The sequence below is a fragment of the Lynx canadensis genome, chromosome A1 (assembly GCF_007474595.2).
Source record: "Lynx canadensis isolate LIC74 chromosome A1, mLynCan4.pri.v2, whole genome shotgun sequence".
NCBI lineage: Eukaryota > Metazoa > Chordata > Mammalia > Carnivora > Felidae > Lynx > Lynx canadensis.
Genome location: NC_044303.2, coordinates 80,440,058 through 80,458,060, shown reverse-complemented (window position 1 = coordinate 80,458,060; position 18,003 = coordinate 80,440,058). Strand labels below are relative to the sequence as shown.

The 18,003-nt window shown below is 51.0% G+C and overlaps 1 protein-coding gene across 2 annotated transcripts in view; it reads left to right on the top strand.

The window, feature by feature from the left end:
- Positions 1 to 1,310: 1,310 nt before the first annotated feature.
- Positions 1,311 to 18,003, top strand: part of CARS2 (cysteinyl-tRNA synthetase 2, mitochondrial) — a 45,544-nt gene continuing 28,851 nt past the window's right edge. The window contains exons 1-6 of one of the 2 annotated variants that reach the window (XM_030314103.1): positions 1,311 to 1,543; positions 1,802 to 1,852; positions 6,960 to 7,077; positions 14,847 to 14,918; positions 15,036 to 15,141; positions 17,543 to 17,626. In XM_030314103.1, the coding sequence (XP_030169963.1) occupies positions 1,332 to 1,543; positions 1,802 to 1,852; positions 6,960 to 7,077; positions 14,847 to 14,918; positions 15,036 to 15,141; positions 17,543 to 17,626 (643 nt within the window). In that variant the 5' untranslated portion in view covers positions 1,311 to 1,331. The remainder of the gene's footprint in view (positions 1,544 to 1,801; positions 1,853 to 6,959; positions 7,078 to 14,846; positions 14,919 to 15,035; positions 15,142 to 17,542; positions 17,627 to 18,003) is intronic. The other variant, XM_030314112.1, reaches the window with a different exon arrangement.

The window sequence follows — 18,003 nt, the reverse complement described above, 5'->3', positions numbered from 1 at the left end:
AGGTTCTAACGCTTCAGCACTATGCTTTAGAACAGAGTTTATGTTGGACTACAATTTAACTTGAAGCAGAATTGCAGAATTAGACTTCAGAGATCTTGAAAGAAAGAAAAAAATAAGGAACATACCATTTTGTCTCTGGTTAAGAATTTTCCTTTCAACTGAATGACCAAAACAAACCAATAAAAGGAAAGAAAAGAAAAAAAAAAAAAAACTTAGGGACCTCTGTGCGGTTTTGAGGAATGTAAAAACAAAGGGGATTTCTTTCCTTTCTCTTTCTCTTTTTTGAGACATTGTTTTGCAAGACATCAGTAAGGGTACTTTTGTCAAGACAATATGAAAGCGACTTCAAATGAATCCGCCTTTTAAAAGTCCCACTGAAACCGCAATTCAGATTGTTTTTGTTCTCGAGAGGAGATGATATAGAATGTTTAACCTTAATGAATCCCAAGTAGACACTTCCCACTACTGGCACTTGATGAATGGGGCGGTTTCCAAGCTTTGGTCTTGCATCCGGAGACAGAATGCTGTCTTGGGGTGCAAGTGTGCCTTGTGCTGTTAAGTGGAGACGTGCTGTGTGCGTCTTGGGGTATCAATATGCTGTGCTGGGGTGCACACGTGGCTTGTGCACATTGGGATCATACGTTGCTGTGTTGGGGTGCAGACGTTCTGTGTTGAGGTGATGTGTTTGCTGTGTGTGCGCTGGGGCACAAACGTGCTGTGTTGGGGTGCAGACGTGCTGCGTTGGGGTGCTGATGTGCTGCGTGTTGTGTTGGGGTGAGACGTGCTTCCTGAACCGGCGAGAAGCCGGAGGCGGGTGCCCGCACGGTCAACTCCGGCACGGGCGGGAGGTGGGAACCTGCCCTAATTCGTCAGCGCACAGCCCGCACGAAGGGCTCCAGGGAGAGGAAGGGTCCTCTTCTCCGGACACGAAGGAGCGCCTCTTCCTACCTCCTCCCGCGCCCGCGCCGCGCCCCGCCCCCAGCGCCACAGCAGGCGCCACACAGGCCTGTGGGAGGCGCCGCGGCCGCTTCCCGACCCCTTCTTCGGGGGTTGACAAGGCCGAGGCAGGTCATCTTCCGGAATGGGCGGGCAGGGCTGCGACCCCTTCCGGGATGGGCGTGGCGTGGTCAGATCCTTTTCCGGGTTGGGCGGGGCCTGGGCGTCCGCCGTTCTGGGTTGGACAGGTCACGGAAAGCCTTTTCCGGGGTAGGCGAGATCTGGAGGCCCTCTTCCGGGTGGGCGGCCCCAGTGCGAGTCCCTCCCGGAGTGGGCGTGGCGAGCCTGTCCCGCGGCCGCAGGTCCCCAGGCTCCGAGCCGCGCGCCGGCAGGCCATGCTGCGAGCGTGCGGGACGGGCGTGGGGCCCCAGCTTCTGCGGGCGGCGCTGGGCCTGGGGGCCTGGCCCGGTCCGGAGCGGGCGGCGTCGGGGACGCGCGGGCAGGGCTGGCTGCAGCCGGCGGGCCACGACACGGGCGTCAAGGTGTACAACAGCCTTACCCGGAGGAAGGACCCCTTGATCGTGGGCAGCGCGGACGCCGCCTCCTGGTAGCCGCCGGGGACCTGGGGGACCGGGGTGCTGGGGACCAGGGGCGGGAAGGACTGTGCGTCGGAAGGTTCTCAGGTGGAAAGCATTCAGTAAGTGACAAGTGCGTGGCGGCACAATTGGAGACACTGTGCTGTAGTCACGGGTACTTGACAGGCTTGGGCTGGGAATCCCCCAAACGTGGTTCTATGATACCCTGAGAATGTGGTGTCCTTTCTTGCAAGTATGATTCACGTGATGGGTTGTAACTGTGTTCCTAGGTATAGCTGTGGACCAACTGTCTATGATCATGCACACCTTGGCCATGCTTGGTGAGTGACCCCAGTTTGATTTTTCACGCTTCAAGCGACCATTTATTTTGTAAAGAAAGAGCCTTTTGCAGGTTTTTTCCATTTCTCAAGTGGCAGCTTAATACCGAATATAGTCCTGGTGCTGTGGGAAGCACACCTGTTAACAGTCTCTCATTTCGTTCTTGTAGTAGTTCTAAGCGCTCATGCCCATTTCACAGGTGAGGAAACTGAGGGAGGCAATGAGGAGCAGTGATAAATGACCTGTTTTGGAATTAGATGTTTAATGCGATGAGGCCATTCCAAGGGTTAGGAGTCAGCTGGTGAGTTATTTCTGGCCCCACTATCTTCTTTCCAACTTTGGACAAGCCACTTTATTACCTTGAGTCCTGCTTTCTTTATCTTTGTGATGGGGACGATAATTGTATCCATCTTTTTTCAACCTGCACAATTTTTTGAAATAACGCCCATACAGTGCTGCTTGCAGAGTGTCTGAAGTGTGACGCGTGGTGGGGACTTCACAGTTAGTGTGAGGAACTTCCCCGAGGTCACACATTCAGGAAGCCTGGAGCCTGGTGTCTCTGATCTCCCAGGGACTCGCTTTCTCAACCTGCTAACCATCAGCTGCACTCCTGCCTACCTTTGTCAGAATTGCACTTTTCCTAATACTTTCTATGTTCTCTCATTCGTGTTTTAAACTTGTTGTGTTTCAGACCTAGACTAAAAGTGGAAAGCTACCTGTACTCATTACACTTTTTAGAAAATCATGTATCACCCAGGAAGTTTGGAGCATTTTTTGTGTTTTGTTAACATCAGTGGTGTGGGAATCCTTTCTTCCTTCACTGTGGGCTAACAGCATTACTTGTAAAAAGCATATCTTGACCTCTTTATTGAAGTATGAAATATGTTGGGGAAGTATTAAAAAACAAGAACTCTTCCCAACCTGGAAAAACCTCTCCACAAAGGCAGAAGAGAAAGCAAAGTTTATTGTTGAGTAACATTAAATCAGAATGGGACGTGGTCACAGGCAGCCCGCTAACAGGATTGCAAAGACAGAACTCTCAATCTCATAGAGCCAGGTGGGTGACACTTGTGAGATCAGGTGGGGTTTGTGACGTGCAGCCAGGTGACACGTCCGGCCCATCCCCCTTCCTTCCTTGATGACTTTATTTCAGAAGGGTGGCTCTTAGCTCTGATGGATGTTAGCAAACAAACGGGGTCCCAGTGATCAATACAAGTTCTGTTTACTGAGCGTTGATGCCGCAAACTGAAGAAAGGAAATGTTTCACTATAACGCTGCCTAGACCGAAGGTCTTCTAGAAGCCATCCGCACAATTTTCCACTTGCCCAGGAAACCTTTCCCCTCTGCATGCACGAGATCACATTAGTGTGTCGTGTTGGGGTTTACACTGATTAATAAATACCTGAAACTCAGAGCGCCTGGGTGGTTCAGTCAGTTGAGCGTCCGACTGGCTTAGGTCAAGATCTTGCAGTTTGTGAGTTCGAGCCCCACATCAGGCTCACTGCTGTCAGCATGGAGCCCATTTCAGATCTTCTGCCCCTCTCTCTGCCCCTCCCCTGCTCATGCACGCTCTCTCAAAAAAAAGGAAACATTAAAAAAAAAATATCTGAAACTTTAAAAAAAAAAAAAAAGGTGGCTCTCGGGTCCTTGAGAGTTTTCTGGTCATGGGACTCAACAGAGGCTTCCTTAGCCATTAAAACCATCTACATAGGGGCGCTTGGGTGGCGCAGTCGGTTAAGCGTCCGACTTCAGCCAGGTCACTATCTCGCAGTCCGTGAGTTCGAGCCCCGCGTCGGGCTCTGGGCTGATGGCTCGGAGCCTGGAGCCTGTTTCCGATTCTGTGTCTCCCTCTCTCTCTGCCCCTCCCCCGTTCATGCTCTGTCTCTGTCTGTCCCAAAAATAAATAAACGTTGAAAAAAAAAAACATCTACATAAAACATTTCATAAAAATTAAAACAAACCTTTTTTTTTCTTTAATTTTAGAGCACACATGTGTGCCTGGGAGTGGGCAGAGGGAGGGACAGAATCTTAAGCAGTCTCCACACTCAGCGCAGACCCTGGCACGGGGCTCAATCCCACCACCTTGGGATCATGACCTGAACCCAAATGAAGAGTCAGATGCGTGACCAACCGACCCACCCCGGTGCTCCTTACATCCATTTTAGAAGGACTGAGGAATTTCTCAAAGAAAGGGGTGGTGGGGGGAGAGCCTGTTTCCTTATTTTCAGCTAGGAGAACCAAGCCTCTTGATTATAATTTGTACTTGCCCTTACAAATACAGAAAAGAGTACAAATGTTAAGCGTACAGCGGAATGAAGTGTTCATGGCTCTTAGAGGGAGACATGTTACCGACAGCCTAGAAGCCTCGCAGCGCCCCGTTCGTCAGTCTCGCCCTCCCCCCCACTCCCCTCAAGGATAACCGCTAGGGAAGGCTGGGCTGGGAGACAGAACCCATTCTTCAGGAGTCCTTCAGGATGTCCCTGGGGGTGGAAAATCTAAGGACTACAAGATTCTGAAGATATGAGGTCGTACAGGCAGGGAGGGGCAGGCCTGGCTCCACTGCCCCTACGGTAAAGTTCGAAGTCCTGAGGTCGTCTCTGCAGTTCTATAAGCCTGTCCCGACTTACCGTCCAGGCTCACATCTCCCCACCTTCCTCCCCAGGTAGCCACACTGGCCTCTACTGAAAAAGACGTATACTGGGCACCTGGCTGGCTCAGTCAGTAGTGTGTGCGACTCTTGATCTCAGGGTTGTGAGTTCAAGCCCCACGTTGGGCGTAGAGCTTACTTAGAAAAAGAAAGAAAGACGTGTAGTTAACAGACACAACACCTGCTCTTGCTGTGTGCCAGGCTCTGCTCTAAATGCTCTGCAAACACCAGCCACTGTAACGCCCTAACGGCACCGGATGATGGTGCTGTGATCCCCCAGCTACAGACGGGGACATGCCGGGAAGGGGCTGACATTGTGGACATGGAGTGGCCCGTGGGGGAGTCATGCACCTGTGGCCTCAGTGCCATGAAGCCCTTAAACTCCTCAGGGCCAAGCATGTGACTCTTTTTACTTTGTGCTTCTTACTTTTTCTCTGAAATCTCACTGCTTGTAGGGTCTTTCCCTGCTCAAGCCGCAGGAAGGGCACGGTGACGCCTGTAGGAACTCGTGCTGCACAGGATCACGTCCAACAACCCCATGGGGTGGTGGGATTTTGCCCAGTTTCTGAGTAAGCAGTTCAAGCCTTCAAATGATTAAATATCTTGGCAAGGAGTTTCTGACATCGCTTTGTCACCCAAGCTGCGTTCGGGGAGTGGGGGTGTGGCAAGCCGAAGGGGTGTGATAACAGGGCTCGTCTTCGAGGGAAAAGGATGTTTGGGACTTAGAGAGGTTGTGCGGATGACAGATGAGCATGAGACTACCTGACCTTGAGCTTTAAGGTTGCTTTTATGAGAAGCCAGATTCTTTTTGCAATTTATATCCAAGTTAGTTGGCGTTTAGTGCAATAATGATTTCAGGAGTAGATTCCAGTGATTCATCCCCTACTTATAACACCCAGTGCTCATCCCAGCAAGTGTCTTCCTGAATGCCCCTTACCCATTTAGCCCGTCCCCCTACCCACCTCCCCTCCAGCAACCCTCAGTTTGTTCTCTGTATTTAAGTGTCTCTCTCTCTCTCTTTATTTTTTTAATGTTTATTTTTGAGAGAGAGACTGAGTGTGAGCTGGGGGGAGGGGCAGAGAGAGAGACACAGAATCCGAAGCAGGCTCCAGGCTCTGAGCTGTCAGCGCAGAGCCCGACACGGGGCTGAAACCCACAATCCATGAGATCGTGACCTGACCCAAAGTCAGACATTCAACTGACTGAGCCACCCAGGCGCCTGTGAATTTAAGAGTTTCTTATGTTTTGTCCCCCTCCCTGTCTTTATCTTATTTTTCCTTCCCTTTCCCCATGTTCATCTGTTTTATATCTTAAATTCCACATGTGAGTGAAGTCATATGATATTGTCTTTGACCAATTTCACTTATCATAATGCCATCCAGTTCCATCCACGTAGTTGCAAATGGCAAGATTTCCATTCATTTTGATTGTCGAGTAATACTCCATTGTATATATATATATATATACCACATCTTCTTTATCCATTCATCCATCGATGGACGTTTGGGCTCTTTCCATACTTTGGCTATTGTTGATAGTGCTGCTATAAACATGGGGGTGCATGTGTCCCTTCAAAACAGGACTCCTGTAACCCTTGGGTAAATACCTAGTAGTGCAATTGCTGGGTCGTAAGGTAGTTCTATTTTCATTTTTTTGAGGAAACGCCATACTGTTTTCCAGAGTGTGAAGCCAGATTCTTGACATTAAAAATTTTTTTTATGTTTATATATTTTTTTGAGAGAGAGAGCGTGAGCGCAAGCTAGGGAGGGGCAGAGAGGGCGGGGAGAGAGAGAGAATCCCAAGCAGGCTCCGTGCTGTCAGCACAGAGCCTGACGCGGGGCTCGAACTCCCAAAATGGGACATCATGACCTGAGCCCAAATCAAGAGTTGGACATTCAACTGACTGAGCCACTGGGCACCTCCAGATTCTTGACATTTTAAATGGCTCTTGAACCCTTTTGGTTTTATAAGTTTGAGTTGCCCCAGTGTAGCCCACGGATAAGCCGATGTGTTAATATTCTATGATAGTTTTACACGTTTTTTAGGAGTGACATTGTACAGCTTTCATTGTACTTGCCTCGATTTGTTGTTACTGCTGTTTTGCCATAGCGAAACATTACAGTTACTCTAGAACATGAACTGGGATGGTAACAGCTCTCTGTATTTTAACCAGCTAGAGCCATTGTATCAGCGGTGAATTTTTATACAATCAAATGGATGTAAGCACACTTACCAGCTCCAACGTTAAAAGTGCTAATACTGCACCTGACATTGAGGGGATGCCTTTGTTAGTTTCTCGCGAGGACCCGCGTGGGCCCTTCTCCTAGCTGCACGTGAGCTGTCCGTTCTGTCACACACCCGACTGCTCTGTGGCAGCCTGTTAAAATGTAAGGCGCTCCGTTTTAAAGATCACAGTGGTGATTTTCTGCATTAAAGACGCCCTAATACTTACTTCCTTGCAGCTCATATGTTAGATTTGATATCATTCGAAGGATCCTCACGAGGGTTTTCGGATGCAACATCATCATGGTGATGGGAATCACGGACGTGGATGATAAAATCATCAAAAGAGCCGGTGAGGTAAGCGTCGACGACGACCATGTTGATCGTGTGAGTGTTCTGATCCCTGCATGGCAGTGCCGTGTCTGTTGCACATGTGTGTTTTATGTCTCACTGTCCGTGTGTGACCCAGCGAGGATGTGCTGACAGGTTCTCAGAGGAATCCCTGTCCTGGTAAAAGAGGCCTGTTCGATTCTGATCGCCAAAGCCTTTGATGCCGAGTCTCGCTCTGTCCCGGTCTCCTGCTTGAACCTCATCCTTTTCCTGGCCCCTCGGCCCCCCAGCCTCCTGCGCAGAGGGAAGTCAAGGGCCACTTTGGGCTAGAGAAACTGAGCTCATGGGAGGCTGAATTTTCCCACCTGTTATGTGTGAAGCGAACGGGGCACTTACAACTCATATGGTATTTAGGGGAAGTTTTTTGGGGGGAAGTTTTAACTGAGGGGTTGAAGTTAAATATTATAGTTAAATTTTTAAAAGTCGGCTTTCAAAGGTTTGTCTCTTCTGCTTGTCATAATTAGCAACTTTAACAATTATCTCTAAAGATCTGTAAAGGATTGTTAAACGGTCCAATCTGTGCAAAAACCTACACAGAGCATGTGACATTCCTGTTGTTTTAGAAGATGTATGTATGTACTGAACACTGTATGTGCTATTTTTTTTCTTTAGGAAACCAGTTTATAATGTTTTATAGTCTGCTTCCTCCACTTAGTGTATTTTGAGAATTTTCTTCACGTTCTTAAATATTCTCGAGCATTTTTAAATAGCCTTGTAACATTCCATCACATGGACGTATCATAATTTATTTACCGTTCTTAGTTTTGGACTCTGAAGTGCTTCCATAGTCAAACTTATTTTCTAGAAACCACATCTCCCTGTTTCTCACAACTTGCCTTTTTATTTTTTTTTTTTGTAACTTTTATTTACTTAAGAAATCTCTACACCTGACATGGGGCTCGATGTCACAACCCTGAGATTAAGAGTCGCATGCTCCTCTGACTGAGCCAGCCGGGCGCCCCCCAATTTGCCTTTTTAACAACTCGACAGCATTCCATGCAGGGGGCTATGCAGCAGCTCCCCGTCTGGGCTGCGTCGTTTATAGCTGTTAAAGATAGGGCTGCTGTGAATGTCTTTTTTCCATAATGTCTTGTTTCACTAAATACTTTTCCCAAAGTGGAATTTCTGGTTGAAGGAGGAGTGGGTTCTTTGATAAGGCTTTTCTTCTAAGAGTTGGGCCACTCAGAGCGTTTACCAGCAGCACTGAACTTGGGCTCCGGCTTTATTTTTATTTTTATTTTTAAAAAAAATTTTTTTTTCAACGTTTATTTATTTTTGGGACAGAGAGAGACAGCATGAACGGGGGAGGGGCAGAGAGAGAGGGAGACACAGAATCGGAAACAGGCTCCAGGCTCTGAGCAGTCAGCACAGAGCCTGACGCGGGGCTCGAACTCCCGGACCGCGAGATCGTGACCTGGCTGAAGTCGGACGCTTAACCGACTGCGCCACCCAGGCGCCCCGGGCTCCGGCTTTAAATGTGTTTCCTCGCGTCCCTTGGCACAGCTGGGTTGGCCAGTGTGTTGGCAGCTTAGCCGGTGTGCCATGTTCCCCTATGGTAGACTCAATCTCCATTTCCAGAACTGTCCCCGAGGGTGTATCGACCCACCAGGGGTCAGACCTCCGCCTGGCTTTGTGCCCACGAAGGTGAGGGAGACCCTTCCTGGCTGCACGGAGCTTGTGTCCCCTGTGAGGCGGACGATCCCACAGAGGGATGCTCGTGTGTCACATGGCTCATCTTCTAGCCAGGATGGGGGACCACAAGGAAATCCATCAAACCGCCCCGGAATTCAGAAATGACTCCCTGGAGGAGGTTAGCCCGCTGACCCGCAGTTAGTGTCAGAACAGGGTTGAGTCCCGGGACACCGGCTGCACGTTCGGTGACAGACGATACCGCAGGCTGGGAGCGGAGAGCCGGCAGGCCGGCCTGGGTCACCGTCCCTGGTGCCCTGGTGGCTTCCATTCTGTCTCTGCCGCTGGGGTCAGGTGTCCCCCTGGTCCAGCCAAGGCCATGCAGACGTGGGGAGCCATCCCTTCGTCGGGAGCTGCAGTGAGGGGCAGACGTGAGAGGACAGCAGGGAAGGCAGGGGCGAGGGGTCCCCGGGCAGGTACTGCTCTGTGACAGCTGGCTGACCCCACAGGAGGAGGGGCTTGGAGTGGCTTCCCCAGGACTGTGTGACTTGAGTGCGTGCTCAGCCACCTCACTGGGGGCACAGCCTTCTGATTCTAGAGTGAAGCTTTTGAGCAAACGAGCTGGCCTGGGGAGGGGCGGGGGGGCAGGGAGCTGTGCTGTTGTCTGGAATGTGCTAGGAGCGGAGGCTGGCCTGGGCAGGTGCTGGGAAGGCTGACCCCACAGGGGCTGAGCAGGAAGGCCTGTGTTCAGAATGGAGACGGCACCCAGAAATCCGTGGTCTCTGACGTCGTGAGCACGTACTTGGAACACGGCAGCACGAGGCGTTTGGAAATGCAGGTCGCTTAAGGAGGAAGGTGACGCCGTGAGTGTTTCCTCCATCCTAACCCTCAGTGGGCACCTAACAGCCCAAATGGGTCCCTGAACTTGATGAATTGGGCTCTGCTGTGAATCTGCAAAATCGGGGGTGGAAACCTCGACCTGAAAGGCCTAGGTGGAGACGGTCGGGCTCTGGAGGGTCCCAGGGGAAGGGGTGGGGGTTGGTTAGCCAAGTGGGTGACGGGACACATGTCCCAGGAGGGGCGGCAGCAGGGGTAAACGCAGCTAGAGGGAAGTTAAAGGATTTCACAGATACCATGAGGAGGCAGCGCGTGTCAAAGAATTGTGTTATACTTAAGGGCACAGGCATGCCTCATTCGGTTAAGTGTCTGACTCTTGATCTCAGCTCAAGTTGTGATCTCATGGTTCGTGGGATCAAGCCCCATGTCAGGCTCTGTGCTGACCATGCAGAGCCTGCTTGGGATTCTCTCTCTCTCTTTCTCTCTCTCTCTCTCCCTCCCCCTCCCTCCCCCTCCTTCCCCCTCCTTCTGTCTCTGCTCCTCTCCTGCGTGTGCTCACTCTCTCTCTCTCTGTCTCAAAATAAACCAAAAACAACAACAAAAAAATCATCTTCTACTTACACTATGAACAGGCTGGTAGAATTGGCTGAAAGATTCTGTATGCAGAGAGCGCTTAATTTTTGACCCCTGAGAATTTCCATACTTGTCCCGTCATAGGATGCTAATGTGGCACTCTTCAAGATATATCTGTAGGATGATAAAGCACGTATCTGAAGCATGGTTATGAAAACATCTATTTGTTTTTTAGCATCTCGCAAAAAAGGCCGTCTTTTATCCAGTGCAAGCTTTTTAAGTGACGGCGGTATTCTTCGTGCCATCTGCTCCAGCACTTTTAAAATATTTTAAATTATAACATTATGCTTTTCTGAATCACTCCCTTGACTTTAATTTTTGGCTCAGTGTTACAGTTTGTCGGGGAGAAAAACCACAGACGGGTTTCTGGGGTGAGAATTTCCAGAGGAAGATGATACATCTGCATAGTCACCGTTTGTAAGAAAACTCGTAATGAATGTGGCATAGAGATTTGAGCCAAAGGTATTCTTTCTGTGCTTCAAGAACACCGGCCCCTGTTGCTCTTCTTTCTGGGAGGAAGGCTGGACGCTCAGCGTGAGTGCCAAGGCCCGAGCAGTGGGGCCCTTGCCAGGGGGAGAACCAGCTTGAAATGGTTTATGATGGTCAGGGCGAGCTGGACAGGAATCTGAAATCACGGGACTAAGACGTTTCGGCACCTGCGTCCTATGGTTTGCTGGGGCGGGGGGGGGGGGGGGGGGGAGCAGTGCCAGCCCGATGGTAGTGGGATGACCAGCTGCCTAAAAATCAAATTTAAAAACTTTACTTTTAGAATATGATTCCGCTCCTCCCTGCAAAGCCGGCAATGGATTGATATTCCCCTTACAATTCACTGTCACTCAACATTTCCGAACCATGCCCTCTGGGCTCGTGCGTGTGAGCTGGAGAAGCCACAGGCGGAAGAGGGGTTGCGTGTTTGCAGTGTGGTACTTGCTAGGTCGTTACAGGAGCGTGTGTGTGGCCGTGTGCGTGAGTGTGCATGTGTGCAGCTGTGCGTGTGTGCGCGTGTGCATGTGTGCAGCCGTGTGCATGTGTGCGTGTGCATGTGTGTGCAGCTGTGCGTGTGTGTGCTGCTGTGTGCACATGTGCATGTGTGCGGCCTTGAACGTATACATGCAGCCGTGTATGCGTGGCCGTGTGTGTGCATGTGCTGCTGTGCGCGTGTGTGTGCAGCTGCGTGCATGCATGTGTATAGCTGTGTGCGTGTGTGTGCTGCTGTGCGCATTGTGCGTGTGTGTGCAGCTGCGTGCATGCATGTGTGCAGCCGTGTGCGTGTGTGCTGTTGTGCGCATTGTGCGTGTGTGTGCAGCTGCGTGCATGCATGTGTGCAGCTGTGTGCGTGTGTGTGCTGCTGTGCGCATTGTGCGTGTGTGCAGCTGCGTGCATGCATGTGTGCAGCCGTGTGCGTGTGTGCTGTTGTGCGCATTGTGCGTGTGTGTGCAGCTGCGTGCATGCATGTGTATAGCTGTGTGCGTGTGTGTGCTGCTGTGCGCATTGTGCGTGTGTGTGCAGCTGCGTGCATGCATGTGTGCAGCCGTGTGCGTGTGTGCTGTTGTGCGCATTGTGCGTGTGTGTGCAGCTGCGTGCATGCATGTGTATAGCTGTGTGCGTGTGTGTGCTGCTGTGCGCATTGTGTGTGTGTGTGCAGCTGCGTGCATGCATGTGTGCAGCCGTGTGCGTGTGTGCTGTTGTGCGCATTGTGCGTGTGTGTGCAGCTGCGTGCATGCATGTGTGCAGCTGTGTGCGTGTGTGTGCTGCTGTGCGCATTGTGCGTGTGTGCAGCTGCGTGCATGCATGTGTGCAGCCGTGTGCGTGTGTGCTGTTGTGCGCATTGTGTGTGTGCAGCTGCATGCATGCATGTGTGCAGCCATGCGCATCTGTGCGTGTGCATGTGTCTGCAGCCATGCGTGTGTGTGCATGTGTGTGCACGTGCATGTGTTCTTACTCTTCCCCTTTTTCTGAACTAGAGACCCTGATTCTAAAGTTCACACGGACGGCACAAAAGCAAGAGTAGCAGGAAAGTTCTGTAAAAGAAGAGTATTAAGGAGGGAGTAGTCCGACCCGATATTAAAACATACTTTTAAAGCTATGGAAAATTTTTTGTTTTCATAATCTTTCCCTTTTCTGGCACAGTTTTGAGGTCAAACAGACCTACGATCAATTGCATTTAGTGCACACGAGGCCCACAGCACGGTGACATGTGTGTACCTGTGAGCCCGTCTCCCGTGTGCAGACGCATGTCTCCATCCATCCATCACCCTGAAAGTCTCCTCTGCCCCTGGCCATCCTCCCTCCATGCCACCCTGCCCCCAAGCATTCACCAGTCTGCTTTTTGTCGCTGTCAAGGTTGTAGGAGTTAAAGGTCATTGTACAGATACAATGAGCAGATAACGGGACACGTTAGAAAGTTGGACATAGACACAGTAAATAATGGAAATTTGTCTTATGGTAACGATGGCATTTCACATCAGTGGGGAAGAGAGGAATTATCCAGTAGAAAATGTTGACAGTTAGGTAAGCATCTGGGAGAAAAATAAACCCCAGTTGAATGTGTGCCTCAACCAAATCTAGGGCAGATTGGAGACTTAATATAAAAGAAATGGAACCCCAAATTACTAAAGGAACTTTGGGGCAGTTTTTATAGCCTCCTATTGGGGAAGGCTTTCCTAAATTTGTTTCCAAACCCAGGAGCCATTTGTGGGAAAAGATTGAGAAATACAATTTTTTTTTAACGTTTATTCATTTTTTGAGAGAGAGAGAGAGCATGAGCGGAAAAGGGGCAGAGAGGGGGAGACACAGAATCCGGAGCAGGCTCCAGGCTCTGTGCTGACAGCTCAGAGCCCGACGCGGGGCTCAAACTCATGAACTGCGAGATCATGACCTGAGCCAAAGTCGGACGCTCAACTGACTGAGCCACCCAGGCGCCCCAAAGATGGAGAAGTATAAAGGATTGCTAAATATAAAATTTTTTTCTACATGACCTAAGATAACCATAGTGTTGAAAGACTGTGAAAATAATTGAAATTCACATCAGAGATAAAAGGCTAATTTCTTTCATGTAAAAATACTTCCTACAAATCGGTAAGAAGAGAAACGGGTGTGGTGGCCATACGTTCCCTGTGAATGTTTCCTAAACACATGAGATGTTCACGCCCCCTCAGAGGAGGGAAATACATGTTACAGTTACGAGAAAGCATCTGTTAGCTGTCATGTTGACAGCGTCCGGAGGTGAGTCCCCTACACGGTTGGGGCTGGCCCCGCAGACACTGATGCACCCTCCATGGGAACTGTGGACAGTAGCCAGCAAGGGTATGTGCATGTGCCCTCTGCCCGGCTGTCTCAAGTCCAGGGCTGTAGCTCAGAAATGAACCTGCATGTGTGTGATGTGACGTGTGTCCCAGCAGAAGACAGCGTGACGAGGGGCCTGGGGAGGGGCTCTGAGTGTGGGTGTGTGATGGGAGGCAGTCAGGGGACAGGTCCGGGTGGTGGTGGTATCGTGTGCAGGCCGCAGGTTCAAGGCAGGGCGGTACATTTCAGGAGGGAGTTGCAGATACGTGTGGGGGGGGTGCTGGGGGTCGTGTCTTCAACAGAGGTGTTAACCAGCATCGTCCATTCACACCGTTGTCTTCACAGCCGCACCGAGTCCTCGTGGCAAACTTGGGGGTCATCTCTGTGTTGCAAAGAAAGCCTGAGGCACAGGGGTTCATTGCCTTACCCACGGCCACACAGCTGAACCGCCCCTTTGTTCGCCAGGTTTATTTATTCAGTACCTGTCTGTTGGTGAAAATTTCTAGTATGATTACCTGTCTGGGGCCCTGGGCAGGGAAGACCATGGCTGCAGAGTGATGAGGTTGGAGGGGGCATCTCACTTGGGAAAGTTTCTTACTGTCCGGGAAGTGGGAAATGGAGCCCTGGTCTGGGGGCCAGGGGCTGGGGAGGAGCCGGGGCTGCGGAGGCCAGTTGAGGGAGGGAGCGGCTCCCGCTGCCTTCACATGCCCAACAGTGTCCGGTGCCGTGTCCTGCTTTTGGTCCCCGAGTGTTTTTTTCTGCTGATGCCGAAAAGTAAAAAATACTTTGGGAGCCTGGTTTTGTGCGCCAGCGCCCTCTGAGAAGCTGGGGCTGCAGGTGCGCGTCCCCAGATGCCCCGAGCGCAGAATTCCACGTCTGTCTCCGGGGCCGGCCTGCCCACCCGCCCTTGGGTGGAACACTGCCCGCCCACTGCCCTGTGTTCAGGTGCTGTGTTACTTTCAAAATACTTCCCCGAGTTCCTCTTTCATGTATTTTTGACTTGTTTTCTTTTGCCCCCTGAGGGGTAAGGGATAAGATAGGAACCCAAGTTTCTGCTTATTATGTAGAATAGATTGAAGTAGCTTGCCCTTGCCCTTGCCCTTGCCCTAGAAAAGTTGAGGCTTTTGTGTGTGTTTTTGGGTTTGAATTACGTAACAGAAATCGTCACATTGTTTATTCCTTTTTTCTCTCTAACCAGAACACGGGGTCTGTAATGAGCCTTCGTGACTAGCTAAGTGACTACAAGGACTTGGAGACCTGACACTGAGAGCCCCTCTGTGAGCCAGCCGTGGTGAACTGAGGCCAGCCGCGTGGGGCTCCACCTGCTGACCAGCTCGCCTGTCTCTCTGCAGATGAATGTGTCACCTGCTTCTCTGGCCAATCTTTACGAAGAGAATTTTAAACAAGACATGGCAGCCTTGAAGGTAAAGCGTGTTGTTGAGTCCTCTCACCACAAGGGGGTGCCATGAGTGGTGGAAGCCAGCACGGTGGACCTCCACTTTTCACCCACCGAAAGTCACTTCTCCTTTGCCTTCTGTCAGGTTCTCCCCCCGACGGTGTACTTGAGGGTAACTGAAAATATTCCTCACATCATTTCTTTCATCGAAGGAATAATTGCTAACGGGCATGCTTATTCAACAGCACAAGGTAGGGTTATGCTGCTTGAACTGATCATTGGGGAAACGCCTGTAGGGTTTGGAGGAACTGGACGCGTGTGAACGACTTCCTGGAGTAAGCCGGATGGTTTACTGTCTTTCTTGAGGTGATTCCTGTGTGAAACGTGAGATTTTCTTATGGTTATTGTACCTCTTGGCGAAGCCGTTTAATCTGTTCTTTTTAAAAGTATTTTCCGTGGTCACAGGAAGACATGAGCATCTGGAGAGCTCACCTAGATAAAGCAGTTACCGCGGCTGGGTGGCAGGCATACAGGTGTTCTTTCGAGCCCTTCTTTTAGCGTGGTTGCAATTTTCCATGACAAAAAGCTGGGGACGAAAGCCGTACCCTTAAAGTTGCACATTTTGTTAAAGACTAGCCCTCTGACATTTTTCTCTGTGTGCGGGTGTATGTTTGAGGGGCCAGCGAAATCGGGCTGTGGACATCCTGACCCTCCCACGTGCACCTCTGAGTAAGAGAGCACCCCGCGTAACCCAGGTCATTATCTGACCGAGGTGCTGGACAGTCCCTACCGCATCCTGTCGTCCGCATATTCACGCCCTGCATTTGTCCCTGCCTCCCCCAGCCTGGTCCCCTGCTGGCCGCCCACTGCCCGGGACTGTGCCTTCTGTCTGTGTTACCACTGGTCAGCCACACTGAATCCTGGGGGCCCCTTCCTCTGGCTGTGTGTGTGTGTGTGTGTGTGTGTCCCTCTGGCCGAGGTCTCCTGTCCTGGGAACTTTTCTCCTGGCATTTCTGCCTCTGGGATATCCTTCACTCTCAGCTGCACCCCCTCCCCCTCCCCCCGGTCCTTCCTGATCCAAGTCCCACCTGTCCTGGACCCCCCAACCAAACCTTTCTCCCTCCCAGGATGCTGCTTCACTGCTCGTGGTGGAAAGCGGACTTCGGCCCTGTTCTGGTGCTGGTGCTGTGTGGTTGGTAGCCGGGCACGTGCTGCCTGAACTTGCTGGTCATGCCCTTGTGTTTTGTCACTTTTTGTCACTTCTGGGGCCACAGGAACCTTGTGCTGTTAATGAATGACCCACTAGCACGCCCAGCCTGGGGCTGGGAGAAACGGGTATTGTGACGCTTGTTGCAAGTAAATAACAAGTTAAGTCACAGACTGTAAGACCTGAGGGTGGACACAGCTTCTGCAGGTCACTGGACTTACTGGCCGGAAGCATCCTTCTTGCAGGGGTCTTGCTGGGGAGCACAGACCCACGTGAGGGGCCCCGGGTTCCCCAGGTCCCTGGACCGTGTGCTGCCTCTCTCGGTAACCTCTGCGTACACAAGAGCATGCGTTTTTGGTTTTGTTTTTCCTTTACCTTATTTAGATTTTGTTTCCAAGAAGAACTTGTTTTTAAGGGGCTTAGGGGACTGAACTGGAGTTTGCTCCAGAAAATACAAGAATTGTTTCCCTGTTGCTGCCCTGTGACGTGGAGTGGGACGCACCACCCGGAGGGCAACCCTCACGAGGGGCAGAGGCGCTCATCCGAACGCGCTTTATTACTATGCTTTATTGTCAGTTTTAAATAATGACAGCGTAAATGTAATGAAGTCAAAGTAAATTGACGTTAACTCAAACTCCATTAATTTGAACTTTTAAACAGTTCCATAAAATCTCGGTTGTAATTTGAATTTTGAACTCTTTGAGGAAACAGTTCAGCAAATTGGTAACATGAACGAAGGTGAGGAGAATTGTCTCCTTTTTGAGAGCGTGTTGACGTTCTGATGTGGTGGACAGCAGCTCCCAGTGTCCCTACTTACCCCTGGCGTAGCTTGGGCTCCGATATGAGCTCTGGGAGAAGAGGACAGGCCGGGGCAGCGCCCAGCCACCCAGGGCCCTTGTGCCAAATCCTTCCCTGCCCCACCCCCACCCCCACCCCCAGTCAGGATAGAGATCTGATGTCACAGTCCCGGCTGCTCAGCACGGGGCTCCTTCTTGCGGGGGGGGGGGGGGTGCTCCAGCACCCGCTTCCCCCTCGTCCATCAGGGTGCTCGAGTGTGGAGGTGTTTGGGCTCCAAGTGAAGAGATGGTCATAGACATATCTGGGTCAAGACGGGTTTTTTGTAGCCGCAGAGCCCAGAGCTGAACGCAGGCCGCGATAACACTCCCTTTCCCCTCTCGTGAAAAAGAACCATCTCGTTTGACGCAGATCTTACACTTGGGTTTTCACACCCACTCTGGATGTTCGTGATGTGTGCAAATGTGTGCTTTTATGAAATAGTGGTGGTGGCATGAATTCTGAGTTAGAGACAGAACAAAGGGGCCACGTGAAGGCCAGATGCCAGATTCTGAGTTTGAGTCCTAATTACCGGTCAGCTCCCAAGCCTGTGTAGATGCTGATACTTAAGACTGAGAAATGATGAATTTCTAATTACCTTTGTAAAACAGGCAACGTCTACTTCGATCTGCGGTCAAGAGGAGACAGGTACGGCAAGCTCGTGGGTGCGGTCCCCAGTCCCACCGCAGAGCCAGGTGGGTGCACACCCCCCCTCCCCTGTGCTCAGCCTCCCCCTCCCCTGTGCTCAGCTTCCCCCTCCCTGTGCTCGGCCATGGTGATGGCGCCAGACCGTCCATCCCAGCCGTGCTGTGCATTTAAGTCCCTATTTTCTAAGAGAGGAAATTTGTGGAGTATGAGGTTCACGCAGCAAGCGTGAGTCTCCCCCAGCCCTTCCCCAGAGAGCACACGTTCACGGTGTCCCATCTCCCGACTCTCCTCCGCCTTGCTGGTATGTTCGGTTCCACGTGTACTTGGCCATACGTTACATCCCCGTAGGTATTTTACCATATAGTACGTTCCTAGGGGATTTTAATCTCTTCCTGCAGTCCCTTCTGTTCCAGTGACTGTTAGA